A 12,875-nucleotide genomic window follows, 5' to 3' on the forward strand; every position below is an offset into this window, starting at 1 on the left:
GTTTAATAGTTCCATATTCTTTCTACCATCCCTTAGGGGACTTTGCCAATACTTTTTGATTATCTACTTAATATACTGAAGGATGTATCCAGGCATTACACTAGTCTATACAGAATTAAAGGACCTCTTTCTTATTCTGTGCTCCCTGTGTTTCAGTTGTTCAAATGAGGTATACAGATATGTTGAATTAGATTATGCACTGCTGAAAATTTCAGTTCTAGATCAAATAAACCTTTCTTCCATTGGTCTTAAAGAGTATGTGTGGTTCTAAATTATAGACATTGTCTTCCTTACCCCTATGTTCTGAATTATTTTTACCCCAATCTGTTCGGCTTCATTCTTATCTCTAAATATCAGTTTATATAAATAAAAGAGCCTCTCAAAATCCAGGAATAATGATCACTGCTATAGACTTAATATGTCTGCTCTAAAAGCTTACAGTCTAGGCCCCTGTTTTCTTACAAGCATTTTCTAAAGGTGACCGTACCATTGTTGTTCTTTTGTTTCTAGCTTATTTTGTCTCACCAGATGTCCCGCATGTTCATTCACATCGTTGCATGCTTCACGACATTGTTCCTTTTTGTAGCGCACGACCTTCGTTCATAAGTATACACCATTGTTCACCAATCTGCTTCTCTGTCAGTGCATCCTTCAGCCACCTGCATTCATCGGACATTGTGAATCCACAGTCTGTCAACATTCTCAATTTTAGATAATTTCATTGTTTCCGAGAAAGAAAACCAATAAATACACCCTTGCCAAACAGAAAATCTAAACCTCCTCTTAGCTCTTGTCTCTCACCTTGTTATTTACCTCTGCTGTTGCTGTGGCAGTGCTGATGGTTTCCTTTTGAGCATAGCTCATAGCATGCAATAGCAGTTTTCCCCCTGTACCCTAGACTTAAATGCTCTTTATACAAGAATCATATCTGTGAAGTAATTCTTACGAGCACTAATTCATATTTCTAGTGTGAATCAGTGGGAAACGTAGGTCTATACAACCTCTTTCAATCTTGTTCATCTTCAATATGGTAATATTACTTCTAGACCCACTAGAGAATCACCTTCGCTCCTATCTATTCCCTTACATTGGTGTTCAACCTCATTAGTTCACCCATCTCTAGCTTCTATGTACCTCTAAGTCCCCTATATTCTGTAATATAAGCCTCTGATTATACCTTTATGCTGGTCATAAAAGTGGAACTATACAGTATCTATCTTTTTGTAACTGGCTAATTTCGCTCAGCATTATGTCCTCAAGGCTCATCCATCTTGTCATGTGCTTTAGGACGTCATTTTGTCTTACTGCTGCATAATATTCCATCATAGGTATATACCATATTTTGTTGATCCATTCGTCTGTTGATGGGCATTTGGTTTGCTTCCATCTTTTGGCGATTATGTATAATGCTGCTATGAACACTGGTGTTCAAATATCTGTCTGTGTCGTTGCTTTCAGTTCTTCTGGGTATATACCAAGTAGTGCTATTCGTGGATCACAGGGCAACTCGACATTTAGCTTTCTAAGGAACCGCCAAATTATCTTCCATAGTGGCTGCATCATTATACATTCCCACCAGCAGTGCATAAGTGTCCCAGTTTCTCCACATCCTCTCCAACATTTATAGTTTCCTGTTTGTTTAATAGCAGCCATTCTTATAGGTGTGAGGTGGTATCTCATTATAGTCTTGATTTTGCATTTCCTTTATAGCCAGTGAAAATGAGCATCTCTTCATGTACTTCTGAGCCATCTGATTTGCTCTTCAGAAAAATGCCTATTCATATCTTTAGCCCATTTTATAATTGGATTGTTTGTTCTTTTGTTGTTGAGTTGTATGGTTTCTTTGTACAGGATATCAAAACTTTGTCTGATATGTGATTTCCAAATATTTTCTCCCATTGAGTTGGTTGCCTCTTCACCTTTTTGACAAAGTCTTTTGAGGTGCAGAAGCATCTAATTTTCAAGAGTTCCCATTTACATATTTTTTCTTTTGTTGCTTGTGCTTTGGGTGTAAAGTTTAGGAAGCTACCTCCTATTACTATGTCTTGAAGATGTTTCCCTACATTTTCTTCTAGAAGCTTTATGGTGCTTGTTCTTTTATTTAGGTGTTTGATCCACTTTGAGTTAATTTTTGTGTAGGGTGTAAGATAGGGATCCTCTTTCATTCTTTTGTGTATTGATATCCAGTTCTTCCATGCATAATTATTGAAAAGTCTATTTTGTCTCAGTTCAGAGAATTTGGGGGCCTTGTCAAAAATCAGTTGACCATAGAATTGGTGGTCTGGTTCTGCACTTTGGATTCAGTTCCATTGATCAATGCTTCTGTCTTTGTGTCAATACCATGCTGTTTTTACCCCTGTGCTTTATAATAGGTTTTAAAGTCAGGGAGTGTTAATCCTCCCATTTCATTCTTCTTCTTTAGGATGCTTTTAGCTATTCAGGGTCTCTTTCCCTTCCAAATGAATTTGGTAATTAGCTTTACCAAATGGAAGGATTTCTTTTGGTCTTAGACTTATGTACTGTGTCTTGCTGTGTGGCTTTTTTTTTTAAATAGATTTTTTGAATTGGTTTTATACTGCATTAAATTAGTACTGTAAGGTTTTTTGGGGGGTTAATATACCTGTTCTAGTTTGCTAGCTGCCAGAATGCAACACAGCAGAGACGGATTGGCTTTTAATAAAAGGGGATTTATTTTGTTAGTTCTTCAGAGGAAAGGCAGCTAACTTTCATCTGAGGTTCTTTCTTATGTGGTGTTCTAGTTTGCTAGCTGCTGGAATGCAATATACCAGAAATGAAACAGCTTTTAACAAGGGGAATTTAATGAGTTGCTAGCTTACAGTTCTAAGGCTGAGAAAATGTCCCAATCAAAACAAGTCTATAGAAATGTCCAATTTAAGGCATCCAGGGAAAGATTCCTTGGTCCAAGAAAGCCGATGAAGTTCAGGGTTTCTCTTTCAAGTGAGATGGCACATGGCAAACACAGTCAGGGCTTCTCTCTCAGCTGGAAGGGCACATGGCAAATATGGCGTCATCTGCTAGCTTTCTCTCCTGGCTTCCTATTTCATGAGGCTCCCCGGGAGGCGTTTTCCTTCTTCATCTCCAAAGGTCACTGGCTGGTGGACTCCCTGCTTCGTGGTGCTGCAGCATTCTCTGCCCTCTCTGAGTCTCTCATTCTCCAAAATGTTTCCTCTTTTATAGGGCTTCAGAAACTAATCAAGACCCACTCAAATGGGTGGAGACATGTCATCCCCTAATCCAGTTTAACAACAATTCTTAACTAAATCACATCAACCAGGGACATGATCTCATTACAGTTTCAAATATACAGCATTAAATAGGGATTATTATACTTTTAAGAAATGGAATTTATATTAAAACATGGCTTTTCTTAGGGGGCATACTTCCTTTCAAACCAGCACATATGGGAAGGCTGAGGGTAATCTCTGCTGGCCTTCTCTCCAGGCCTCTGGGTTCCAACAACTTTCCCTGGGGTTATTCCTTTCTGCATCTCCAAAGGCCTGGGCTGAGCTGCGAGTGCTGAGATGAGGTATGCTGAACTGCTTGGGCTGTGCTATGTTGCGCTCTCTCATTTAAGCCCTAGCCAATTAAGTCAAACGTCATTCATTGCAGCAGGCACGCCTCCTAGCCGACTGCAGATGTAAATCAGAAACAGATGAGGTTCATGTACCATTGGTTCATGTCCACAACAACAGAACTAGGTGTCTTCACCTGGCCAAGTTGACAACTGAATCTAACTACCACAATACCCTTTTGACAATCTGTTGAAAGTTGTGGAACTTTGCTTACTTTAGAAAAATGCATATAAATAAAACAATTTTATTGTTTAAGTATAACAAGTATACAGAAAAGCAATAAATTTCAAAGTGCATTTTAACAAATTGTTATAGAACAGATTTCAAAGTTTGTTATGGAGTATGGTTCCATACAATTCCAGGTTTTTCCTTCTAGCTGTTCTAAGATACTGGAGACTAAAAATAAATATCAACTTAATGATTCAGTAGTCATACTCATTTGTTAAATCCTAACTTCTCTGTTCTAGCTCTTCCTTCTCCTTTGATCCTACTTCCCATCTTTAAGGATACTTGGGTTACGCCCATTCTAACTTTTCTCATGTTGAAAAGTGGTGTCAACAATATGGGATAGGGGTATGGAACTGGTTGACGTTCTTGGAGAGACTGACACTTCTTGGTTTCAGGACTTATTTGGCCTAAGAACCGTCTGAAGGTTTTAGGTTTCTGAGAAGTAAATTTAGCGTGTGCAACTTTCATAGGCTGTCAGAGACAGCCCTGGGTGTTATTTAGGGTTAACAAGAATGATGTTGGTTAGGGTTTGGGAAACCATGGTAATTAGAAATATCTAGCTGAAGCTTGCATAAGAGTAGCCTCCAGAATAGCCTCTCGAGTCAATTTGAACTCTCTTAGCCAGTGATACTTTATTCTGTTACATTTCTTTCCCTCTTTTTGGTCAGGAAGGCATTGTCAGTTCCACAGTGCCAGGACCAGCCTCATCCCTGGGAGTCATATCCCATATTGCCAGGGAGACTCACACCCCAGGACGTCATGTCCCATGTAGTGGGGAGGGTAATGATTTTACATGTAGAGTTGGGTTTAGAGAGAAGGAGGCCACATTTGGTGATATTTATATCATAGTCCTGAATCTGTCTTATTATGTATGGCAACCAACAAAACTGATAACAGAAATTAGCTGCTCTAAGTGGATAAAATCTTTCAGATATTAGTTTTCATGGATGTGACATATTTCAAATCTAGGAAAAGAGCCAGATATTTATGAAATTTTGAGGCTGAGATTTCCATTCAACTTTATCATTCTGCCTATGAATTCATTTCTCTCCGAGCATACATTAGACATCTTCTGAATGCATATGACATGAAACGGTTGTCTAATAGTATAATAAATTACAAATTAACTGCCAAAATGAGGGTTGTGAGAGTTGGAAAGACTCTTTTTTGGTTTTGAAAAAGTAAGTTGCTATGTGATGAGAGGACTTTTGGGGAGGGCCACTTGGCTAAGGGCAGAAAGTTGCCCTTAGCAGACAGCTAGCAAGTAAATGGAGACATCAACCTTATAGCTGCAAGGAGATGAATTCTGCCAAAAACTAGAGGGGAAATTGGAAGGTACTAATCAGCTCATAGTACAGAGAAGGGAATACCTGTTATCAGTACAGAAACTTTTCTTTTATGGTTTTTGAACTTAGAATTTTTTTTCTGAAATCCAACACCCACAATTTTAAGAAATTGTTCATAATTGTATTCTTGCCAAACCTAATGCATTTGTAAAATGAGAGTTGTTATACTATTTATTGTTTTTAATATATGCCAAGCACTGTGTAATCCTTACAATAACACCATGAGATACATTTTCCTCATCATTTTTGTAGATGAGGAAATAGAACTTCAGAGAATTATATTTGGTAACTTCAGAGAACTTATCAAGTCCAAGCTGGTAAGTTGTGAAGCCAGTATTTGAAACTTCTTGATGTAGAATCTGTTCTTTTTTCAATTATGCTGTACTTCCTGTTATAGATAAGATAAAGGACTTTATTGGTACCCCCAAATTACAGTAGTTGGAGAAGACCTCATGGTGAATGAGACTTTAGATGAACTCTGAAGGATAAATAAGATTTATTTAAGTAAAGAGAACAGAGTTAAGGAATAAGAGCAGAGCAACAGCATAAGTGAAGTCTTAAATTAAAATATGGTATGTTCAGGAAAATGTAAGGAGATAACGCATTTAGGATTAGTGGAAAATAAATAGAAAATGGCCAGTTTGGCAGATATCTTACAGATTTGGTATTCTATAAGAAGGTTGAAAAAGCCAATGGCAGTTTTAAACTGGGGATAAGATTGAGAACATTGGTATTTAAGAATATTTAATTTGTGGGATTGTGTGAGGAGGGTAATTTAGGAGTACAGTAATCTAGGTAAGAATGATGAAGGCCTGAATAAAATAGGGTCTGTTGCAATGGATATGTGAAATATTTTGATGTAGGCTTTGTTGGCTAAGTGACTAAGTAATGGAATGAAAGAGAGAAAAGAAGGCAAGATTAATTGGATGTTTAACCTTTAATATAATAAGGAGTTGGTTGGTAAAAACTTTGAGGAGGAAGATAAAATAAGTACAGTTTTGGTTGTGGTTAGTTTGAAAGTATAATGAAAAATTCAAGAACAGTTATTATGTAGAGAGGTGAAAATAAGAGGTTAAAACTTAATAGAATTTGGAGATAGAGATGAAGAGTTGCATTTACTCAGCATAAGCAAGTTGAAACATCAGACAGTGCCATTTCGCCAAGAGAAAATGCGTGTATATGAGGAGACTATTGTTCAGTACCCACTGTTAAGATGTGAGCGGAGGAGGACAAGCCAGCAAAGGAGAGAAATGTAGTATTCATTATAGTTGGAAAATATTTTATTGTAAGTACTCATCTTCTCTCTGTACATGAATTTCACTATGTCTTCAAGTATATCTTAAGAATATTTTCTTTCCTTTTCATATCTCTTTATTGCCTCTTTAAATGAGCATGTCCATATTTTCTACGTAACTATGTCCCTTGCTACATAATCATGTTTTTCTTTTTGTGTGTGTGTGCTGTGATGACTTTCAGCATTCTTTTATTCGGACAAATTTCAAATTTGGAACAACTTTATCTAGGTAAATTTTCCAAATACATAATAATAAATATTTGTAGGACATGAAAAATTAGTGTTTTAGTATCATAGCTGCTAAAATTTTGAAGTACCACACATGGGTTGGCTTAACAACAGGAATTTATCGGCTCACAGTTTCAGAGGCCAGGAGGCTTGCTTCGTCCCAGGGTTGGTATCTCTGGCTAGTCACCAATCTCTGCGGTCCCTTGGTTTTATCATCACAAGGCAATGCATGTACTGGTATCTTCTCCTTCCTCTTCTGCGTTGTTAGCTTTCCACTGCTTCTCCCATGCTTCTCTTTCTGTGTCTAATTTCCCTTGCTTATAAGGACTTCAACCATATTGGATTAAGGCCCACACTCACTCAGTTTAGACACACATTAACTAACAACACTTTCGAAGGTCTTATTTACAAATGGGGGTCTTATTTCTGGGGGTACATGATTCAATCCCCAACAGATTTTCTTTTTAAATTTATTTATTAATTAAAAAATTAACAAATGAGGACGAATGTGGCCCCCAGGAGAAAGTTAATGCCATGGGACCACAGTTTGTGAGTGGAGTGATTGTGAAGATTGTCAGTACTGAGCCCTTACCTGGCAGAAAACAAGTCCAGGTGATCATGAACAGAGGTATTGGCAGAAGATTTTGGTAGATAGGCAGGCCAAGCTTAATCAACCTCGAGAAAAGAAAAGAGGCACTGAGAAGTTAATCACCAAAGCTGAAAAGATTAGACTGGCAAAGACTCAACAAGCAAGTAAACACATTAGATTTTCTGAATATGATTGAACAAGAGAAAACTATGACTCACCTATAATGCTTCACTGGGTACTTGAGCTATTCATAGGAAATCCATTTCTATTATGGTTGTGATGCATAATGAATATTGTTCTAAGACCTTTATCTAACTAAAAGAAGTATCTTCATTCCTCAACTTGTAAATAAAACTTTTTTCTAGAGACAAGTACATTGTATACCACAATTTTCATTAAACATTTTATTTGTTGAAATCATCTTGTGTAAATCAGCCTCAAACTGATTTAGTAAATAAATGCATTTTCAACATTAAAAAAAAAAGTTAACAAATGAAATAAAAATTAACATAGATAATCAGTAATTCATAATATCATCACTTAGTTGCATATTCATCATTTCTTAGAACGTTTGCATCCCATAATCATGTTTTTATGCCTTCTCAAATTGTGGCTAATTCTAAATTGGATAATAAGGTATTTCCAAGGCCGAGTCCAAAGCTACATCTAACTTAAGCAGCTTGTCAGAATAAATCTGGTGCCTCTAGTTGTATTTTAAGCCACTCAGCTGGAACCAGCCTTTAGAAATATGTAAATATTAACTAGAAGTTTATATTGAAGCTGGAGTTAATTCTGAATATTTTCTAATTGAATTACATAATAGAATTCTTGGGGATGTTCAAGGGTAAGTGGGAGGAAGAAAATTCAAGACAGTTGGAGGGGAGAGAACAATTGTGCTTGTAAATTGTTTGTGAAAGAAATATCTAATACAAAATATCTGTTACCTATTAGAATCATAAGGTACAGCCTATGCCAAAATTTGTATAAAGAAGAAATTGGGCAGTGCAATGGTGGCTCAGTGGCAGAATTCTGGCCTGCCATGCCAGAAATCCAGGTTCAATTCCTGCACTGCCCATGTCAAAAAAAAAAAAAAAAGAAATTGCTCTCTCTGTGTACTTAGTTCTGAAATGGTTGCCTGTGTGTGTGTGTGAGAACCTACATATCTAATGAGTGGAATCTAAGTGTTTCTGCATTAGACAGTACAAATAAAAACTTGATTTAAAAAAAACTATGTCTAAATGTGACCTCTCTACTTTTTCAGAGGAGATGCGAAAGCAAGGCTTATTTCAATGGCTTGATTCTCTTCGAATGGATAACACTACCTCTCCAGACCTGCAGCTCACCGTGGGAGCAGTGATTGTGGAAGAAATGAGAGCAGCCATAGAAAGGCAAACTAGTTTTCAGTGTTCAGCTGGAATTTCACACAATAAGGTGAAGGCTATAGTAGATTTCAGAGAGAACCATAGATGTCTTTTTATTGACTACACCAAGGATAGAAATAGGTGGAGCATTTAGATTACTCACATGCTTTGAAACGGGTTTCTATTTAAAATTCCTGTTCAGGCCCAAATAAAAGCCTAATTAACCCTTAATGTCGGGATCAACATTCAACATGTACTTTCCTAAGAAGCAGGCTGAAAATTTTGTAGAAATTCCTTATTTATGTAGTTGTATTTTTTTTTTACTTTTTAATTGTATAATGTAACATATATACAAAGCAAAAAAAAAAAAAAAAACAGTAGTTTTCAAAGCACCCTTTGACAAGTAGTTACAGAACAGATCCCAGAGTTTATCTTGGGCTACCAAGATATTTCTTAACTAAAATGTAGAAAGGGGGAGGCTAGTCTTTTTGAACTTGTATGTATTAGCCTATTTCTTTTCTTTTTACTTGCTGAATATTGTCATATTCTTTCATATTTTAAAAAAAATTTTTATCGTGTAACATATATGCAACATAAAGTTTCCCATTTCAACCACTTCCAAGCATATAATTTTATGGTATTAATTACATTCACAATGTTGTGCTACAGTCACCACCATCAATGAACAAAACTTTTCTATCACTGTGAAAAGAAACTTTCAACCATTAAACATTAATTCCTCATTCTACTCCTATCCACAGCCCCTGGTAACCTGTAGTCTATTTTCTCTCACTATGAATTTGCATATTCTAGTTATTTTATATAAGGAGATTATACAACATTTGTCCTTTTGTATCTGGCTTATTTCACTCAACGTGATGTCTTCAAAGTTCATCCATGTTGTAACATGTATCAATCAGAACTTCATTCTTGTTTATGGCTGAGTAACATTCCACTATATGCATATATCATATTTTGTTTATTGACACATCTCTTGGGATAGACACTTGGGTTCCTTCTACCTTTGGGCTATTGCGAATAATGGTGCTGTGAACATTGGTGTACAGATATCTGTTTGAGTCCCTGCTTTCAGTTTTTTCGGATATGTACTTAGAAGTGGGATTGCTAAGTTGTATGATAATTCTATGTTCAGCTTTCTGAAGAACCATCAAACTGTTTTCCACAGTGGCTGTACCATTTTACATTCCCACAAACAATGTGCAAGGATTCCTATTTCTCTGCCTTATCAACACTTGTTATTATTATTTTTTAAAAAACTGCCATTCTGGTAGCTATGAAAAGGTATCTCATTGTGGTTTTGATTTGCATTTCCCTAATGGGTAATGATTAGTTTCTTTTCATGTGCTTTTGGCCATTTGTATATCTTTGGGAAAATGTCTATTTATTTACTCATTTTAAAATTTTGTTTGTCTTTTTGAGTTGGAGTTATTTATAAATTCTATATATTATACCCTTATCAGATATATGGTTTCCAAATATTTCTTCCCATTCTGTAGGCTGTCTTTTCACTTTCTTAATAATGTCCCTTAATATGCAAAAGTTTTTAATTTTGATGAAGTCTAATCTATTCTTTTGTTGCTTGTGCTTTTGGTAAAACCCAAGAATCCATTGGCTAATACAAGGTTCTGAAGATATTCGCCTATGTTTTCTTCTAGGAGTTTTATAGTATCAGCGCTTACATGTAGGTCATTAATCCACTTTGAGTTAATTTTTGTATATGGTATGAGGTTAGAGTCCACTTTCATTTCTTTGCATATGAACATCCAGTTCTCCCAGCACCATTTGTTGAAGAGACTTTCCCATTGAGTAAACTTGAACTTGGTGCTCTTGTTGAAAATCAGTTGGCCATAGATGAGTGGGCTTATGTCTAAACTCTCGATTCTATTCCATTGGTCTTTATGTCTGTCCTTGTGCCAGTATCACTCTGTTATGTTTTGTAATAAGTTTTTTTTTCTTCTCAACTGTCTATTATGACAAGAATCCTTTATTCTTCTGTTTATCAAATCCCAATGAGATGACAAACCATCTCCTGTGTCAGCAGTTCTCTCTCTCTTACTGTATCTTTCTCTTTCCTGGATGATACATGAACAATTCATTTTGGTTGCTGGGTTTACACACTATTTTAAAAAACTATTCCTAATTGAGTGAGAGAATTTAGAAGCTTCTCTGAATTTTGCACATTTCACACATAACTTAGCTAGACAGCAATAGAAGATATTAAATTTGAAAAGCAGAAAAGCTGTTCAGAAAGCATATTTAGATAAACAAAAGCCAATCAAAATATTCTTTATGCTAAAAACTAAGACAAACTAAAAGAAGTTATGTAATTCACAAGTAATTTTCTAAATTTCAGCTAGAAAAATATATGGACTAATGATTGAGTACCGTTAAAGCTTTAATGATCATTCCCAAGGAATAAACATCTGTCAGCATTAATCACAGCTCATTCTTATGCTAGCTGCTTGAGGTACTGCCTCCACAAGATGGATCAAGATGAAAACATGGAGACAAGATGTCGGTTTAGCAATGTGCGCGTTTTAGTTCGTCCTCCAGAACAACTACTGAATGACTAGAAACAGTACAGAACAACTCCTGGGGCCACGTCAGTGACTGGACGCACAGTGTTCCCCAGTCTGAACCAGCTGGACCGGCTGCAAGCCCCGCCAGAACCATGAGTTCCCCAAGCCGTGGCAGCCAGTGCCCCTCCCCCACAGGCTGCTTCCCAGAGGGGAAAGGAAAGGGACTTTACCAGCAGCAGGGGCTGAGTACAACCAAACACCAATTGTGGAATTAATTCACAAATTCTGACAACTAAAAATAGGCCCCCAGCTCAGGTGAACCTGGTCAAAGCAGAGGTTGCTCATTTTTGCCCCAGGAGGCAGCACTGACGGAAAAAGAAAAAAAAAAACAAAAAAAAAAACGGAAACAGAGGTTTTTGTGGTTGTGTTTCTACAAAGGCTTGACTGCCTTTGGATACAGCAGCAGGACTTCCAGGCTGCAACTGCCCCAGGCATAGGCAGAAACAAGCCCCTCAAACAAATTTGAGGCCTTGTCTGGAGCCTGTGCATTCCCCAGGGGAAGGGTGAAGCCCAACTCAGGTGGAATCCCTCCGTCAAGGAATTCAGACACCAGGGCTTGGTAATTTGAAGCCATTAAAACCAGCCTACAACTTCTCCTCTGTCTCCACCACACCCCCAGCAGGGGGCATCTGCTGAAGTTAAAGGTACCTCATCATCTTATGCTGATGGGACCTGCAGGCAGACAAGTGCCACATACTGGGCAGGACAAGAGAAATAGAGCTCAGAGACTTCACAGGAAAGTCTTTTAACCTGCTGGGTCTCACCCTCAGGGAAAACTGATGCAGGTGACTCTTTCCTCCTGATAGGAGGCCAGTTTGGCCTGGGAAAATCCGGCTGGGGTCTATAATACCTAAGTAGACCCTCCTAAGGGTTGGGGGGAAAAGGCACCATACAAGCAGGTCAAGAAACAAAAAAAACAAGAACTGAAAAATTTTCCTCTGTTAAACAAAACCTAAGCTAGAGGTCCAGAAAAAGCTGAACTGAATGTCAAAGAACATATAGACAACAAATTCATACAGCAAGAAAACCCAAGGTGAAAGAAGTGAAAGCAGTCTCCAGAATAAACTAATTAAGGTAATTAAATGCCTAGACAGCAGCAAAAAATAACTCATTTACACTAGGAAAATTACAGATATGGCCCATTCAAAGGCACAAACCAACAATTCAAATGAGATACAGGAGCTGAAATAATTAATTCAGAATATACAAACAGACATGGAAAACCTCATCAAAAATGAAATCAGTGAATTGAGGGAGGATATAAAGAAGGCAAGGAATGAACAAAAAGAAGAAATCGAAAGTCTGAAAAAACAAATCACAGAACTTATGGGAATGAAAGGCACAGTAGAAGAGATGAAAAACACAACGGAAACCTACAATGGTAGGTTTCGAGAGGCAGAAGATAGGATTAGCGAACTTGAGGACAGGACATCTGAAATCCGACAAGAAAAAGAAAATATAGGGGAAAAAAAGGAAAAATATGAGCAGGGACTCAGGGAACTGAAAGACAATATGAAGCGCATGAATATACGTGTTGTGGGTGTCCCAGAAGGAGAAGAGAAGGGAAAAGGAGGAGAAAAACTAATGGAGGGAATTATCACTGAAAATTTCCCAACTCTTATGGAAGACTCAAAAT

The 12,875-nt window shown here is 37.2% G+C and overlaps 1 protein-coding gene across 5 annotated transcripts in view; it reads left to right on the top strand.

The window, feature by feature from the left end:
• The window catches only part of POLH (DNA polymerase eta), a 59,958-nt gene that overhangs the window by 23,801 nt on the left and 23,282 nt on the right, over nt 1-12,875 (top strand). For all 5 annotated transcript variants that reach the window (XM_077161884.1, XM_077161883.1, XM_077161885.1 and 2 more), the window contains one exon: nt 8,540-8,709. In XM_077161884.1, coding sequence (XP_077017999.1) covers nt 8,540-8,709 — 170 coding nt within the window. The remainder of the gene's footprint in view (nt 1-8,539; nt 8,710-12,875) is intronic.

The sequence above is a fragment of the Tamandua tetradactyla genome, chromosome 5 (assembly GCF_023851605.1).
Source record: "Tamandua tetradactyla isolate mTamTet1 chromosome 5, mTamTet1.pri, whole genome shotgun sequence".
In the NCBI taxonomy this organism is placed as follows: Eukaryota; Metazoa; Chordata; class Mammalia; order Pilosa; family Myrmecophagidae; genus Tamandua; species Tamandua tetradactyla.